The sequence below is a fragment of the Dermochelys coriacea genome, chromosome 7 (genome assembly GCF_009764565.3).
Source record: "Dermochelys coriacea isolate rDerCor1 chromosome 7, rDerCor1.pri.v4, whole genome shotgun sequence".
Classification (NCBI taxonomy): domain Eukaryota; kingdom Metazoa; phylum Chordata; order Testudines; family Dermochelyidae; genus Dermochelys; species Dermochelys coriacea.
The window spans coordinates 95,526,236-95,544,721 of NC_050074.1; the positions used below are offsets into that span (position 1 = coordinate 95,526,236).

At 43.1% G+C, this 18,486-nt stretch overlaps 1 protein-coding gene across 1 annotated transcript in view; it reads right to left on the minus strand.

Annotated features, from left to right (window-relative positions):
- BTAF1 (B-TFIID TATA-box binding protein associated factor 1) overlaps positions 1–18,486 on the minus strand; it is a 102,826-nt gene that overhangs the window by 24,471 nt on the left and 59,869 nt on the right. Inside the window, 4 exon segments of the mRNA XM_038408773.2 lie at positions 4,108–4,257; positions 14,203–14,234; positions 14,237–14,310; positions 14,312–14,348. Of these exon segments, the coding sequence (XP_038264701.1) occupies positions 4,108–4,257; positions 14,203–14,234; positions 14,237–14,310; positions 14,312–14,348 (293 nt within the window).

Genomic DNA, 18,486 nt, shown 5'->3' on the forward strand with positions numbered 1-18,486 from the left:
AGGAGTGGAAACAGTTATGGCTCATAGGCTTTTTCTTGCCCATTCAGTCCTTGTGTGCACAGGAGATGCCAGATGGACTGAAGACGACAACTGATTCCTTGCCTAGGGAGTTTGGACTATTTGAGAACATGCAGGGGGAGCCTGGTTTTCAAACAAACAGTCTGGTAGTTGGGGCTGTCTCTCTAGAGTGCTGAGGAGGCTATTAGAAATGCTTTCCACGTGGGGAGAGGATGGGAAGGAGAGATCTGCTCTGTTCCTTTGCAAATTTGTTTGAGACTACTAGTCCCTCTGATCCACAACCTGGTTTGTGGTGTGTAAAGGCTTATTGAGTGGCAGGAGGAATAGTCTGGTGGAGCGAGGGATGGGGGCTGTGAATGAGTATGGATAGTTCATCCTATCTGCTGACTGGGAATGCTGCCTTACAAAACAAAAGCATCTCTTGAGACTTCACTCACTATTTCTTATGCTGCTTCATCATGATTGGGGAGCACATGGAAAGGAGATACCATGCTGCACTGAAGAGCCCAGAGGAACAAATGCCTCAGTGTTTTCATATTCCTCAGGACAACCCTCAGAGAAGGGTAAAAAGGTTGTTATTGCACAACAATTTACTTATTTATTTTTAAAAAGAGTCCAAGAGAAGGAAACCACCAAGGGAGAACTTCTGGTGAGTGGAAGGGAGGAGCACGATCAAACACAGGGGTTGCCTAGTAACAATGCAGAATGCTCTCCAATATTCACACAGACCAAGGCATAGCCCATTAGTCAGGGACTGTGGGAAACATTAGGATCTATAAAGATATTTTTATGTTCATATGCCATAATTCTCCCTTCCCTGCATCTTTTGGATATTTTATTGCACATGGTGTTCAGATGAAATTAACCACCATTCTTGCTTCAAAATTACAGAGAATGGAAAGCAGAGATGACTTGGTAAAAACCACATCCGGTAAATACCAGGTAAAATTATGGGTTTTTTTTTTTAAAACTCGTCCAGGAAAAAATAGTCCCAGTTTAAGGGATTTTAAAAAAAAACTATTTCAATAACGTACAACACATTACACTTAGTTTTAGTTACATATTCAAATTGTGGTTACATAACAGATTCAGAGATCAATTTAGGGTTGTGAAAATAAAAAGTAAAACTGCAGTGGACACAATACTAATATGTAATTACAATACTAAACACTGGAATGTTTATATAGATTTTGGTTTGATATTTTCCTCAAGGAATTTATATACGTCATGACTCATTTCAGTTTTCAATATTATTGAAAAGGAAGTCAAAATCATCATATTATATGAAACAACAGTAATGCAGAGTTGTAGGCTTGAAGCATTATGCAATCAGAAGCATGCAGCGGTCCAGACTATCAGTCCAGGTCCATTTGGGCATTCTGTAATCGAACAACTTTTATGTAGTGATACACTGAGCTTATTCCTCAGTTTTGAATGGATGTATCTCAGTTTTAAAAAGATTAATTCCATGCTTGCTTAATTTGCTGGACACAGATGAAACTGCATTTCAAGTTCAATGAAGTCAGATGGAATGTCAGAATTCTTCAGATATTTTCCCATAATGTTAGAGGGAAATGTTTTCTTTGTCGTGATGAAAACTGACTTTAGACATGGAGCGTCTTCTACTTTAATTGTAAGTAAATATGGGATAGTCAGGATTTTTGCTGACTAACCACTGCCTTGCAATTCCTTCTTGCTCAGCTGACAGTTTCTTTAGTTGGTCAACATGTGCACAAGACTTTTGCTTTGTTTAGTGCAAGATATTCATTTATCAGTAGATCAAATCATACACTGCATGCAGCAACTAGTTTCAACTGACTTACTGAGTTCTTTGCTTCTTGGTAAATCCCTTGATTATTAGTTATATTGATCATTCTATCTTCAAGTTCTGCCTGATGATTAGGGCCCTACCAAATTCACAGCCATGAAAAATGTGTCATGGACTGTGAAATCCTGTCTCCACCGTGAAATCTGCACTTTTGTGTACTTTACCCTATACTCAAAACGTGTGTGTGTGTGTGTGTGTGCGCGCGCGCGCCCAAAACGGGGATTGCAAGGCTATTGTAGGGGGGGCACCCTTATTTCTGCACTTCCTTTCAGAGCTGGCTGGCTGAAGAGTGGCACAGAAGTAAAGGTGGCATGGTAAGATATTGCCACCTTTACTTCTGCGCTACCGCTGGTGGTGGCACTGACCAGCGGCCGCTGCTCTCCAGCTGTCAAACTCTGAAGGCAGCGCAGAAGTAAGGGTGGCAATACTGCCTACAATAGCCTTGCAACTCCCTTTTGGGTCAGGACTCTCCAGTTTGAGAAATGCTGATTTAAGGGCTTTATATGTTTAGGTTTTTTAATACATATTCATGCTTTGTTACACCACCATGAAATTTAAGATTTAAATATCTGAAACTATGAAGTTCAATATTTTTAAAATACTTTGACCATGAAATTTACCAAAATGGACCATGAATTTGGTAGGGCCCTACTCATGATCACTCTCAATCCTGAGAGAATGCATCAAAATTTCAACATGCATTTCCAGGCATGTTATTTGATTGTTCCTTTGAGCATCACCAGGAATTTGGGTGTTTACATGCCCTTGGCATTCTTTTAACAAGGCTTCAGGCTGATTGTGATTATGAAAATACTTCTGTAAACCTACAAAATGTTTAATCAACATACTTTGAAGATTTTGTCCAAGTAGATTTAGCCAATGTGACGTACATCCATACATAACCAAAGTGTCATCATCTTGTTCCAAATCACTTCTCACATATTGCATCTTTTTCTCATTGTCTGCCTAGTAGCTCTTAACACTATAGCTATACCATTCACTTGCTAATGCCTTGAACATACTGTGCTACACTAGCAAGAAATGCCCAACTCTTATTACTTCCAGTATCAACCACTGACACATAAGCCTCAGTTTTCCCTATCTGCACACAGTTCTCTGGGTCATTGTGCACATTACTCCAGCCAACCTGTATTAATGTGATTGCTTTTCACATAAGGGTGGTAGCATACAACGAATAAGTCACCAGTAACTATGTCTAACGTTCACCTGCTTTCAATTGAGTGCTTTGTAGTCTGGCCTTACGCAGTGATTATTGCTTGAAAAGTTGGATGCTCAACAGACAAAGTAATATTATAGCCATAAACAGAAAAAAATCTGCAATTTTCAAGTCTATCTTTTGCTTCAGTTCTGGAGTTGTTTTTGTTAAAAACTTGTTGGTTTTATTTGGCCATTCTGGATCTGACTTTCTTTTGATGCACTTAGTAATGGCAATGCAGTATTGTCAGTATCTTCATCCTCAGAGTTGGATTCTAATACTCACATCCATGTAGCCAAAGCCAGTTGTTCTGGTGTTTTTGTTCTTTCCACTGAATTTTGCAAAATATTTCTCATACAATCTGCCTTCCAACTCCCTTTCTCTTTGCAGTTTCTGAATGCAAAACTCTTTGCCATCTTCATGAACTTTCTCAAAATTAGCCATGAATTAGGTTAAGTGTTCTTCCACCTTTGCTCATGCTGAAATATTTTACTTGAGTCACTGTATTCACTGAGTTCAGTTGCACTCCAGCCAGCCAACTGAAGAGAAAGTACTGGATTGGACAGTTAGTTTGTTAGTTTCCCCTTGAACAGAAACTGCAACTTCTGAATGTGGGAATCCGTCTTTGTTTGCTAAACATATTTTCATTGCTAAACAAAGAAGGGGAATTCCCAGATTCAGAAGTTTATTTTTGTTTGACGTATCCAAGGCAATAGCAAACAGCTTTAAGTTGAGGCTCTTTTTCATTTTATCGCCTTTAATTAAAATTAGATCATATTGCTGCAAAACTATCAAGTTACTATATATTTTTCAGTAATTGTCATTAGTTTATTCTAATAATAGTTATATTCTTCCCAGTTTCTGATTAAAATGGGTTGAAAACAGTACTTACTAATGCCTTGTCTTAAACTAGTTTCTTCCGGGAAATTACCAACCCTGAAAGTCTGTCAGTTTACTGTCTGAGTTTTAGTGTACAGAATGTGTTACAATTATGCACTATAAAGTCATCATGCTTTTCTTGTAAAGTAAAAGGAGAAGCTTTTACCTGCTGATATTTTCTGAGCTCTGCTTTGATTGGGACCGGAATTTTATAGTTTTCCAATTTTTTTCCATCCAATAATTGCTCCAGAAAATGGCGCTCTTTGGCTTTCAGTTGGATTAATTCTTCAGACATGTTTGGATCTGGAATGCCAGCCTGAAATGATTAAAAAAACAGTAACCTTGTACAAAAGGAGTCATTTCTTATATAGAAAGTGAGCAAATGCAAACTAGAGAGTCTCACATTCTCCTGAAGAGTTTTTAATAAGCATTTAGCATTTTGGCAAGGTATCTTTTCAATTGCATATTCCCAAAGGTTTCTTTTATCACACACTTGAAAAAAAAGTCACTTGCTTGATTCCCTAGAGGCTAGTTCATCCAAAGAATTGACAAAAACAGAACATACTCTGAACATTTACCAAAGGAAAATTCCACTCTAAACTTTCGTAAACAGAAGAGGAACACTGATCCTACCCGTAAAATTATGCAGAAGCTGGATTATTCTGCCTTTACTTATTAAGGTAGCTTGACCAGTTGTCTGATAAAAAACTGACACCTTTTCTTCCTAAGCTACTACCAACCCCCAAAAAGTAGTAGATAATTCTCATTTTAGGTTATAGTTTGGAATTTGAGTACTCTTGGGGAAGTTAAGTAGAAAGGTAAGATTCCAACTGTTAGAGGGGTGTGAGAGAGTACTACAACAAACCATCATCAGGACCTTTGATAAGACTCTCAGTTGCTGTTCTTAGGCCAAAAGGCAAAAGCAGAGAATTGAAAACATTGAGAACCTATGGTGAATCAGAGACGTATGTTGAGAGTAGGTTTTAGGTTGAAGGTATGAATTCAGTGAAGGGGTGAAAGCCTACTGGCTTCATGACAGTTGTGATGGACCAATTGCTTGCAAACTGCAGGCTCTGGATGAGCAGTCCACAATGAATCAAAGGACTTTTTTTTGGCAGCCTATGAAACTTACACATAGCCTCAGGAAAGGCAGGTTTTACATCAGGTTTCACCTGGATTCTGAGATTAATGCCCTAATATTTAAGCGAAATGGGAAGCAAACATCAATCTCTGCCTATGCTTATATGGAGGGGAGAGAAACTGTTTCTTTGCCTCAGAGGGTTAGGGTAGATGTCACTGCCTCCACACAGTGTCACAGTCTTCTGGAGGAAACTGTCTGGCATACTACTGAACAGAGGGCTCGGCGTATTGGTTAAACTTCACCTCAGGATAAGTCCAGAGAACAATTTCCTTCTTCTGAGCTTTCAAGGATGATGGGTCGGCAAAAAGTGGCGGTTGGGGCCTCTGCACAAGCTTGTGTCACTCACTGCTGAGTGCAACAGGAATAGCAGTGGATAGGGAAATGCTGAATCAAAGAACATGAAGCCAGTCCCAGCCCATAGTTTGGCAGCTTCCTGTCTGCTCCCTCATTTTATTGTGTGTAGGGAAAAAGAGAAGGCAGTAATGACTACAGTTGCACTGGATAGAATGGAACCCCACTTTCACTGAGGAGTATGCCAAGCCTACTCATGAAGCCTGACTGCCTGAAGTAAGTAGGGAGGAAGACAAGAGATTCCCTTCTGCCTTGGGCTCTTGGAAGTCAGAATTTAAAAGCCACTCCACTTTCAGACTGAGGTGGTGGTCCATACTTCCCTTCACAGTCGTCAGTCACCACTTCCTGGATAGATTCAGTGCTGGGTGGGCAGCCTCATAGCACCAAACCTGCGGGCAGAGTGAACTCAGTGGACTTCCCTACTGCCTAGAGGAAGGGTGGCTGTAGGTGGCAGGAGAGTCAGGCATCTTAAATACCTTTAAAAATCTGGCCTATAGGGCCTTCTATGGTCAGTGCCATGTCTGTGTCACCTATAAAATGCTTTGAGATTCCTCTTCTGACTAGTTGCCCCATATTGGGGCTACAAAGTCTTGTATCAACCACTTGGTAGTGTTATCTAATAAAGGAAAGGCACAAGCAACCCAGTTTTCAGATTGTTTTAGTGCTCCAATCAGAAAAGCACGCAACTTCATTTTGATTTTTTAAATACAGTAACCCTTCAACCACCTTTTCTATTTTACATTTAAAAAAGAAAAACAAATTAAAGTCCTGTGTCAACTTACAGCAAAACTGTTTATCATGAAGATGTACAAGACAGTAATGAATTGTTTACTCTGTAACCTCTCTTCCAAGCATAGTTTTCTAGTCTTATATTTTCATGGCTCACTAGAATGAATATATTGAAATTAAGCGATCAGAGAAATACAAGAACAGTGCACACTGAATTATCATCAACTTCCAAATTCAATCTCACAACCACTTTAAAATACAGGTTTCACTGTTTTGGTTGATTAGGAGCCAATATACATCAGAAATCCCATGTTTGTTCGTTGCTCTTTCACTCATTCAGCAATTGAATAAAGAGCCTCACATTTTGGAAATGTTCTAAAAGCCTGAAGACAATGCACAAGAGTCTGGACAACGGATACATTCTCTTGCCAGAGACAAACAAATCTAAACTAAAACCAAATGGTCGTGATAAAAGAAACACTCAAATAATTCATTTCCAGCACTAACTCCTGAAAACAAGGGATTTTCCATCTTTGAAATGAAGACTGTTCTAATACCCCATTCACAAATACATAAAAACACACACATCATAAAACCCTTTGCTAATCACTGTCATGTCTCCTTAATTCCCCCTAAAAAATAAGCTGACAGGTTGGCATTATGGCTGCCTGAAACAGAGGAGGCCTAGAAGCTAGACAGAAGGCACTGCCAATATTTCTATGCACCAGGACAAGTCTGAACTCCAGAAGTGGATTATTTCACAGGCAGAAGCGGGCAGGGGGGAGGGGGAAAAGTAGACAGACAGATCTTACTTTATTTTTAACCTTTGTTTACAATACAAAATGAAATGTCTGTTACCCAGTTTTCCTTTCTAGGACCTCACCTCCTAATTGGAGGCATTTGGGTTGCCCTCATATCCAGAAAACTCTGGAGACAATTCACACTTGCCCAAGACTGCGATATGCCCCTTTGTCCCTCACGCAAAATAACTACTTACAAAGCTATATTGCAACACTGAAGTGCTATTAATAGATGAATTCAAATGTTTCCTCAGCTCAAGGCCTTATTCAACAACACTAACTATATAACTAGAGCTGAGAATAGGCCATTACAGAAATCCAAGAATTTAACTCTGATTGGATGCACTGGGAAGAAAAGAAAAGTTGAAGAAAGAAAATAGGTAGCAATCCTGACATCTCCTCCAAACATACATTTGGGATACTAATTTTTCCTTTGCGCTCACTGGTATGAATGCCTGGACCACTGTCCTGGTAAAAGTATACTGCTGCTAAGTATCAAAGGTCCATCTTGTAAGGCGTTTACAAAATGTGCTGATGGATTACCCAGTAGTACCTTTGCTTATTTCTTCCATGGTGGCTGTTGACCTTTCTACCCAGCAGGCCACCAATCTACTGGGCCCTGATTCCTTCCATAATCAATGAGTGTCTGCAGCTGCATATGCTTCAATAAGGCAGTAACTGATCCACCTAGTTATGTAGGATTTAAGTACAGTCATTTAGAATGGAAAGAAAAAAGATGTAACCCTGAATTCATCAGTTCTAAGTTAAATATTAACAGCTTTTTTCCCCACTTCTGGTATGTGTAGCAACTTTTCTTTCAGCTGATGTCCAAACCAAGAGTAATCTTCTGTAAAATATGAAAGAAAAAAAAAGACTAGAGTAGAAGAACAACTTTGCCCTTGTGTGGAAGGCACATTAAGGTGCATCTTCTAAGAGAGATTTCAGTCTTCTTGTCCAGTGGTTCTCAACCTTTCCAGACTATTGTACCTCTTTCTGGAGTCCGATTTGTCTTGCATACCCGAGATTTCACCTCACTTAAAAACTACTTGCTTACAAAATCAGACATAAAAATACAAAAAAGTGTCACAGCCCACTATTACTGAAAAATTGCTTACTTTCTTGTATTTACCATATAAGTATAAAATAAATCAGTTGGAATATAAATATTGTACTTACATTTCAGTGTATAATATAGAGAAGTATAAACAAGTCATCTGAAATTTTAGTTTGTACTGACTTCGCTAGTTTTTTTTTTTTTTTTTTTTTTTTAAATGTAGCCTGTTGTAAAATTAGGCAAATATCTAGAGATGTTTATGTACCCCCGGAAGACCACTGCGTACCATGGGGGTACACTTACTCCTGGTCAAGAATCACTTTTCTTGACAATGTAATTGTGAATAGGATGCATGTATTTATTGGGAGGAAATATCCCAATAAATGGGGGAGGGCCTCTGCCAAGAGAAGGTCACTACTAGAACTTTAGTGACGACAGCCTTTGTGGAATAGAAAGCCTAAAAGCCAAGTAGCAAAGGGTTAAAGAATTTTAAAAGGGCAGGACCAGACTACTTCCTGCTCAAGGAGTTTAGAGGTGAAGGATGGGGTAGTAGTTAAAGAGGCAGAAGAAGTCAAGTAAGAGTTCCCTCAAGGCAGGAGAAACCACATTTGTTGTTTTGATCAGCTCTGTCCAGTGATCACATCACTCCTTTCCAACCTCTTCCATAAACTTTTCCCCAAGCCCAACAGCTTCTTCAACAAAGGGATCTAAGTCAAACAGTTCTGAATATCTCTTATATTGTTGGCTTATTTGTTCTGAAAGTCCAGATACATTTGGTGTCCAGCATTCCCTAGGGATGTGCTTTTGGGCAGTCTTCCACATCAGGAGACAAATTCTCCATAGGGCTTATGTGTTGCATTAATATTACAGAGTGATTCATCTAATTCAGAGGGAAAGCCTTCCCAAATCAGAAAAAGGTAATACCTTAAGTTAAACTAAATCCTGTTGACCAGTCTCAAAAGACTGCAATTCAGTGATGCATACATCACTGGTGAAAATCCAGTGTAAGTGAATTTTGAAAACTGTGTTTTGTTACCATCTACTGGTGAAAAAAAAAAGTTTCTCACAAACATAGCATTTTCTAGCCTACAACACTGGGGAAAACCCTAAGATATACAGAAAGAGAGATTTAATGGTGTTAATTAAAATCAAGATCAGATAAAACGGTTACCTACCTTTTGTAACTGTTGTCCTTTGAGATGTGCTGCTCATGTTCATTCCATTCTAGGTGTGTACACACCCATGTGCACAATTGTCAGAGACTTTTGACTTAGCCATATCTGTAGGGTTGGCTGCAGCGCCCCCTTGAGAGTTGTGCTCATGCATTGGTATACTGGGCCGCTGACCCCACACCCTCTCAGTTCCTTCTTGCCAGCAACTCTGACAGAGCTGCAGGAGGTGGGTAACAGAATGGACTTGAGCAACACATCTTGAAGAACAACGGTTACGAAAGTTAACTAACAGTTTTTTCTTCGAGTGCTTGCTCATGTCGATTCCATTCTAGGTGACTCACAAGCAGCATCCTTGGAGGTGGGCTCAGAGTTCACAGTTTAGCAGCTTGTAATACTGCCCTACCAAAGCCAGCTTCGTCCCAGGCCTGCTGGGTAAATGCATAGTGGGATGTGAATGTATGGACGGAGGATCAGGTAGCCACCCTATAGATGTTCTGGATAGGCACTTGGGCCAGAAAAGCTGCAAAAGAGGCCTGCACTCTGGTTGAGTGGGCAGTTACAATTGCCAGGAGTGGCACTTTTGCTTGATCGTAGCAGCAGTGAATGCAGATGGTGATCCACAAAGAAATTCTTTGAGCAGACACTGGGCGACCTTTCATCATCTTATCAGCCACTGAGACGAATTGCATCAACTTACAGAATGGCTTGGTGCTTTCAATGAAGGATAACTCCCTCCTAACGTCTAGGGAATGCAGCCTACGCTCTTCCTCTGACTTATGCGGCTTTAGAAGAAAAAGAAAAGAACAGGTAAGTAAATGTCCTAGCCCATATGAAACGGAGAGACCACCTTGGGCAGGAAAGCAGGGTGTGGAGTCAGCTGGACCTTGTCTTTGTAAAAGACCGTTTAGGGCAGTTCTGAGGTGAGCTCCCTAATCTCAGAGACTGGGCGGGCAGATGTTACTGTAACCAGGAAAGGAGAAGGAGAGAGCAGGAAGCCAAAGGCTCAAAAATGGGGTCTTGTGAACCGTTACAGCATCAGATTCAGGTCCCATGGAGGAACGGGACCCTGACATGTGGGTAGAGGCGCTCAAGGCCCTTGAGGAACCTGGCAGTCATGTGCTGTGCGAAAACCTTCCCTTGAGCAGCGGATAGAAAGCTGAGATAGCGGCCAAGTGGTCCTTGACAGATGAAAGGGACAGGCCTCAGAGACTGAGATGCAGAAGGCAGTCCAGGATTAACTGTAGTGAGGTTCACTCAGGCTGAATGCCTTGGTGCAAGGTCCAGCAGGCAAACCGCTTCCATTTGGCCAGGTAGATTGCTCTGGTGGAGGGCTTTCTACTGTCCACTGACCTGTTGGACAAATCGACCGAGCCCTGCTGCTCCTGAGCATTTAACCATGCCAGAGACTGCCATGGTTCTGGGATAGGAGGTCAGGCCTGAGCGGTAGCTGCAACGGAATGGCCAGTGAGAGGTTCAGGAACGTGCCAAACCAGTGCTGGCGTGGCCAAGCTGGCACTATGAGGATTACGTTTGCCCTGTCCTGCTTGATCTTCATGAAGACTCTGAATTAATGTTACTGGGGGGAAGGTGTAAAACAGAGCCCCCCGACCATGGGAGCAGAAAGCAACTGAAAGGGAGCCTCTGTCGATCCCCCGAATTGAGCAGAAAAACATGGCATTTCCTGTTCTGTCTGAACGCAAACAGGTCCACCTGGGGAGTTCCCCACTTGTGGAAGATGAAGCTGACCACTTCTGGATGGAGGGACCTCTTGTAGCAAGAAGGTCCTGTTGAGGCTATCTGCTTTGTCCTCGGTGCACCCACAAAATGACTGCTTCTGGCCTCCTTGGTTCCTGGGGTGGGGACGGGGGTGTCAGAATGAGCAGACTAGTGGGAAGATGATGGGTATTTCTGCTTAGATCCCTTGTCTGTCCTTCCTCTTGCAGGAACCCAATTGGGGAGTTCTCCAGGGCCTAGACTGCAGGGGAGGAAGAGGTAGAGGGCGTAACAGCTTCCTGGCCTGCTGAGAAGAGTGAAGGCCCAAGGAGCAGTGGGTGGCCCAGGAGTCTTTAAAACCGTGGAGTCTTAAGTCTGACCTCAGAGAAAAAAGTCACACCCCCTCAAACAGGAGGTCCTGAATAGTGGCCTGCATCTCCTGGGACAACCTGGATGACTGCAACCAGGAATGGCACCTCACAGTCACCATAGAGGTGACCACCTTGGTCACTGAGTCAGTAGCATCCCAGGCCATTTGGAGGGGCCCCCTTGCCACCGCTGTGCTCTCATCCATCGAAGCAGTGAATGCCTGGGCTCAATCTTGTAGGAGGGCCTATTTGAATTTGTTAAGGGAATCTCAGGTTAAAATTGTATCTGCCTAATAGGGCCTGGTGGTTAGACACCCGAAATTTCAAGCTTGCCATTGAATAAATCTGTCAAATAAGTCCAGTCTCTTGGCATCTTTTTTTTGGCATGACACTGACTTGGCCCTTCCTGTCCCTTTCATTAACAGCAGACACAACTAGTGATGCTGCTAGAGGGTATGGATACAGATATTCAAATCCTTCTTCAGGGATGTAATACTTCTTTTCCACCAACTTCAAAGGCGGTGGAATGGAAGTGGAGGTTTGCCACAGCGATTTTGCAATTTTAAAGGACCCCTGGGTGGATGGGCAGTGAAACCCAGGCCACGGTGGATGAGGATATAAATGTTAAAAAGAGGTTGCCTGACATCTCAATTTGTATGTTCAAATTAGCAGTTACCCTTTTAAGGAGGGCCTGGTGCTCCTTGAAGTTGTCAGGGGGACTGCCCATTTGGCCCATCACCACTTTGTCCGGTGACAACATATGGAGGAGCAGGTTCCCCCCCATCCTCTGGGGACAGCTTTTTAGGTGCTGGAGTTCAGTGTGCTTCCCCGCGTTGGATTCGGTACCGCATTCCGACTCCAGTGCTGGTGGTGGGCTGGTTTGTCTGAGGTGGCCCAGGAGGACTAGTGGGAAAATGGGACCGGCCTTACTAGCACGCTCGCATGGGTTCTAGTACGGCCATTGAGTGGGCCACTGTCCCTGCTGCCACGAGGTCCACGCCAGTCTCACGCATCAGTGGCGAATCACCCCTCTGTGGCAAGGGGTTAAACTCCCGGTTTGACTTGGATCATTGCCCTTCTGGTGACCAGGGCGGAGCCATCGAGGCCTGAGTCTGCCAACTTATTCTGTTTGGCAACCGGCAAGGCAAGGGCGAGGAATGCCACCTGCCCAACAAACGATACCAGGGGGGAAGGGGACTGGTTCATGACAAGGAGTTCATGACATGGGATCAACATCTGGGAGACCATCTGGGTGAAGGTGACCTGGGTTAAGGCGATCTTTGATGGGAAGCTCGTTGTTCTGGTGGTATGGAGACCGGCACTGCAACTCCAGTGTCTCATAGAGGAAGAGCGCGTTGAGGACCTGGGCCTTCTGGTCAGACAACTAGGATACTTTGCCAGGGTCCGAGGCCGAGGAGATGGAGATCTGAGCCTGCGGTCTGGTGACAGAGGGTGTTCCACTGCCCTATGAGGCAGTACCATGATCAGCTTGCCCTTAGATGTCAGGGTCTTAGACGACTGTCATCTGATGCAGCATCTGCGGTGCCAGTTGGCCTACTTGTTCTTTAGCCACTGGGGCTACTTTGGACAATAAGGGCTCAGAAATACCGGGGTCCCCTACTGCTCTCTGGAGTTGGATCTCTGGCCAGGCTAGGGAGGGGTCAGACCTCTATGGTACACCAAATGAAGCCCTGGGGAGGGCACATGGGCTGACATAGGTCATTTGCCCAGAGCCCCTTTCCCTTCCAGTGCTGGGGGGGGGCGCTCTTCTTTTGCCATTTCTTAGGCACCAGCAAGGGAGAATGGTGCCAGGCGGAGCACTTTGCACTGAAGTGCTCAGCGTGGTGTCCAAGTGGGAGGGCTCCGATGCAGGACAAAGCGCAGCCTCCATCAGGAGGGCCCTCAAGCGGATACCCTGTTCCTTTTGAGTTCCAGGTAGAAAGTTTTACAGATTCAAACCACTTGTCCTTTCTATGGGATTCCGCCAAACACTTAAAAGAGCTGTCGAGGGGGTGGGGTGCCACTGATAGGCATCAAATCATGCTCATGCAGTAGGCTGAAGGTTTATACCTACAAACTATTTATACAAAAAAAGATAAACCAGTGGTTCTCAAACTGTGGGTTAGGACCCCAATATGGGTTGCGACCCCGTTTTTAATGGAGTTGCCAGGGCTAGTGTTAGACTTGCTGGGGCCCAAGTCCGAGCCCCATCATGCAGGGCCAAAGCCGAAGCCTGAGGACTTCAACTCTGGGCTGTGGGAATCAGGTTACAGGCCCTCTGCCTAGATGGCGGGCCTCAGGCTTCAGTCTCTCCTCCTGGAGTCGTGCAGTAATTTTTGTTGTCAGAAGGAGGTTGCGGTGCAATGAAATTTGAGAAACCAGAGATAAACAAAGACTGTAAAGAACTGTTAATGCTCTTGCGATTTGCAAGACAAAAGTGCTCCAACCAATCATCATGGGCAGTAAGAAGGAACTGAGAGGACATAGGGTCAGTAGTGCCTAATATACTGAAGCATGAACAGGGCACTAAAGGGGGCACTGCAGCCGACCCTATGGATACCACTAAGGCAAAAGTCTCTGACAACTGTGCATGTGGGCATACACAAGCCTAGAATGAAATCTACATAAGCATGCACTTGAAGAAAAACTAGTTACTTCTTAAGGTGTCTACAATATATTTAAAATTGTACTTGATCTTCATTTAGATTTTCAGAGAGGTCAGCCATGGATAAAGGACAATGTATACCATTCACTAGAATTTTGTTTATTTTTATTACTAGTATCTCATTTTTGCCCTTATACACACACAGGTGCCCCTCCTAATGACTTCTATCTGAACTGAACCTATGTGAGGGCTAAGTTGGTTCCTTGTAGCTAGTGAACAATAAGAGGACAAAGACACACACACGTATTCAAACATAACTCCAACTTACCTCAAGGGGCATTAATCTAATTAATGTTGCAAGCACTGAGTAGCCATGAAACGTACACTGTCCGTCTTATCACTCATTCGACCCAAAACTGGGACCACTAGAAGGACAATATGGAACAATACCAACATCTAGCTGTTCCATTACAGCTGTATATGTTATTAAGGAAATATTTAACCGTTTACCTGCTTTACACCAGAAATGGTACATTTTGTACTTGTGATTAGTAGTCAAAACTTCAATCATCTTCTGTACATCAGCAAAAATTGCATTAAGTCAACAGGAGTAGAATTTTATACAAATACATTGGGGGAGACAATTTCAGAATGCATATATCAATTAGTTATTTAAGGATGACCCTCCTAGAAATGCTGCAATTCTTTGAAAGGGACACTGAAAACAAAATAGAGGATTCATCTCGCCAAAGGAGTTTCAAAATTAAGTTCAACCTAAACAGAAATCATGTTGACATTTTAAGAAGTCAAATGTGTAGTCTACATCTCCTGGGGAGAGGTGGGGGGTGGGTGGACTAAAAAAAAAAAAATGCTCATATTGCCAACACAATTGTTAGAGCCAGGAAATCACTTAAATCCTTGGCCAATCTTTATAATCCACAACCACAGTTGTACCTTCCCCTATTCAACTCTCCTGCATTCACAATCCACAAAATAGGTCTCCACTTCCACACAAAATGTGCAACCTTTGACTAAGACCGCATAGAGTGGAGGTGGGCAAACTACGGCCCGCAGGCCACATCCGGCCCGTGGGACCATCCTGCTCAGCCCCTTCCCCGCAGCCTCAGCTCACTGCACTGCCAGCACTCTGGCCCACTGCTCTTGCTGAGCAGCGTGGCTGGCTCTGGCATGGTAAGGGGGCGGGGGGGGGCAGTCAGGGGACAGGGAGTGGTTGGATGGGACAGAGGTTAAGGGTGCAGTCAAGGAACGGGGAGGGGTGGGGTGGCTAGATAGGTGTGGGAGTCCTGGGTGGCCTGTCAAGGGATGGGGGTGTGGATAGCGGCCTGGGCAGTCAGGGGACAGGGAGAAGGGGAGGGCTGGATGTGTCAGGGATTCTGAGGGGGAGCAGTCAGGGGGGGGGCCAGGCTGTTTGGGGAGGCATAACCTTCCCTACCCAGCCCTCCATATAGTTTTGAAACCCCGATGTGGCCCTCGGGCCAAAAAGTTTGCCCACCCCAGCAGAGGGTTAGAAATTGGATCTTTACTAATTAACACTCCACTTCAGTATTTTTCAGATAGTGTGTACGATGTAGATTTTTAGCTGATAATTTTCCTAGATTGTTAATGGACAGAATGTTTTGCTTTTGAAAGTAGGACTAGTATTCATCTTGGAAAAACGTTTGTAGCATTAATACTATTATTTAGGTGATAAACTTTGTTTTTGCAATATTTATGTGGTTGAAATTAAGATTGCACATTTTCTGTTGAGGAGGCATATGAATTATGACTAATGGATCTGAGAGAGATACGGAGGAGAAAGCTAAATGATAATTGTGAATTGTAAGGTTTAGATGAGGTATAAACCATAGAAGAGGCAGAAAGTTGCTAGTTGTGTCCATCTATATCCCCAGTCACTACCACGAACCTGGTCTCCCTCCCATCCCTGTGCTTCCCTACATATACAGCTTTTATCAATTATAGAATATAAATAAATACATAAAACCTAAATGTTTATAACAGAGGGAGGCATGGCGGGGAATGTGGATAGCGGAGTGGAGCTAGTGATGTATAGGAAAAATATTTGGGAGCAAACTGTGGGAAGCAGGGTGGTATGTGGACATGGATACAATGCAAGAGAGAAGAGTAAAGGGGATGCAGAGCTGCAGAGGGCTAGGTCATGTGTGGGGTGTGCATGAGGTAGATGGGAAAAGAAAGAGGTGGAAGAGAGCTCCAACAAACTGGTTACAGTTCATCAGAATGTAGTTTCTATCAGTTCCTCCTATGTCAGCTTAGTCCCCACATACCTTCTCAACCCCCTTGGCTCTCCATGGTATTGCTGCATGGTGAACCAGAAGAGCTGATGGGGAAAGGTGGAAACAGGTGAGAGTTTAAGTTGATGTGAGGGACTGAAAGGCGATCTGCAGCTGTACAGATGTAGCCTAGATACTTTTGATCAAGGCATCAGTACTTAAAAGCATTCCTCCATACTGCCTTATATCACCAGCACATCAGGCAGCAGCATCCAGGAAACAGAATTTCTACACAGAGGCACTGGTGCATTGAGGGCTCCCCTGGGCAGGTGACATGGCTGTTTAGCTAGAGAAATGCAAAGAAGTCTGAGGACAATGACAAACTTCCAAAAGTTAGTAAACTTTTTCCTAAAAAATTAAACTAGAAAATTCATTTTTGCAATAACTAAGATAATTGGAGACCGAACAAACAGAGGGATTTTAGCCCTCTTAAAATGCAAGTTTCAACATGTCCTACACTATAGAGTTGCTTGTGACACCCCCATAATATTTTTAAAAAATTTAACTGAAGTAGCACAAAAAAAATTCTAGGCTGGACACACAATAGGAATAGGTCCCCCGACACTGAAAACTGCACAATCCAAAGATTTAATGTACCATTATAGTGATAAGCACCAGCATACTGCTATTGCCAGAAATCTTTAGGTCCTGTAGCAGATACTGCAGACTGTGTGATAGTACATATCATTACTCTGACTAAGTGCTGAGTAATTCAAAATATGGAAATTACTGAAGCCATAAAAGGAGAAAAATGTCAAGCAGAAAAATAGGGTGGGTGGGCACAATCACACTACTAATTTTGTAAGATTTTGCATTCTGATTGAAACTAGTGAAGTAATAGCTCATTCTAGTGGATACAGAAGGGAAACCTTTAGCCTGCTTCAGATTCAGGAATCACTGTTGGCTCATTTGCTCTGTTACCGCATATGCAAATAAATCAAGATAATTTGTTTATTTTCAGTCATTTGAAAGTGAAGCTTTCTTTGATTCTGAGAAGTTTCTACCAGTTTTCAAGATTGTTCATACAATCATTTCAATCTTTAAAACGAAGACAAAAATACTTACCTGCCAAAGATAGAGATATTTCTTCTCTGTTCAGTTAGGAGGTCATTTGTTTTGGTTAGATTAGAACTATTTTCTTTAAAAAGGCTCAGAATAGTTTGGGCTTTTTTTAAGCTCTGTTATTACCAACAAAAGGAGAGATTACTTACCTACACAGTAACTGGAGATTTTTGAGATGTTTTGTCGCTATGGATGCTCCAATTCATACATGTATGCATGCCCACATGCCTTTGATCAGAGATTTTCAACAGCAGAATCCATGGGTTTGCACTTATGCTCTACATCTCGTGCTCTGGTCTGAGGATCTATAGGGAAGGGCAGACCTGCTGCTGCTCCAGTTCATTCTCTACCATGAAACTTGATGAGAGACCAGGACTCAAAAGCAGAGGGGAAGGAGAGCAGCTAGTGGAGCACCCATAGGAACAAAGCACCTCAAAGAACTCCAGTTTCTGTACAGGTGAGTAACCTCTCCTTCTTTGAGTAGTGGTCCCTCTGGGTGAGCCACTTCAGGTGACTCTCTAGCAGTTCCCAGACTACTGAGTTAGGAGCTGGCAGGGTCTAGTACCAATTGGAAGACAGTCATCCCAAAGGCTGCATTTGCTTAGTGCTTGGAAAAATCAGGGGGTGGCTTTACAGATGTCTAAATCAGTATCAGTTTTTAAGCAGAGCCATGGAGGGAAACTGTTCACTAGTATAGTGAGCAGTCACCCTAGAAGAAGGGTGCCATGCAGAAGCTTCATAGCTTGACAGAGTATAGCCCAAAACCCATTTAGACAGTCTGTTTCTATATATCTGCTCAAAAAGAGCCTAGGGGAGGCTTATGGAGGTAGAAGCCTACAGTTCTTCTAACATCCAGGATGTGAAGATCAGTTTCTTTCCTAGAACTGTGAGGTTTAGGGTAAAATAGCAACTGAATATTCTGATTAAATATGGCTGCATGAAAAGATCTAGGGTAGGAAACGAGGGTGTTGATGAAAGGTCACTTTGTCCTGGCAGAAAACTCTGTAAGGCGGATCAGCCAAAATGGCACCCAATTCCTCAACTCTCCTAGCCAAGGTGATTGCTACTAAGCAGGAGGTCTTGAAAGATAAATGAAGGAGAGGAGAGAACAGCTCACCATGGGCTTGAAGAATGGTTTCACCAGAGCATTTGAGACAAAGTTGAATCCAAGATGGTGCAGGCTCTCTAACAAAGAGAAAAGGCACATAAATGGGATCCCAGACAGATTTTGCCGGGATCCT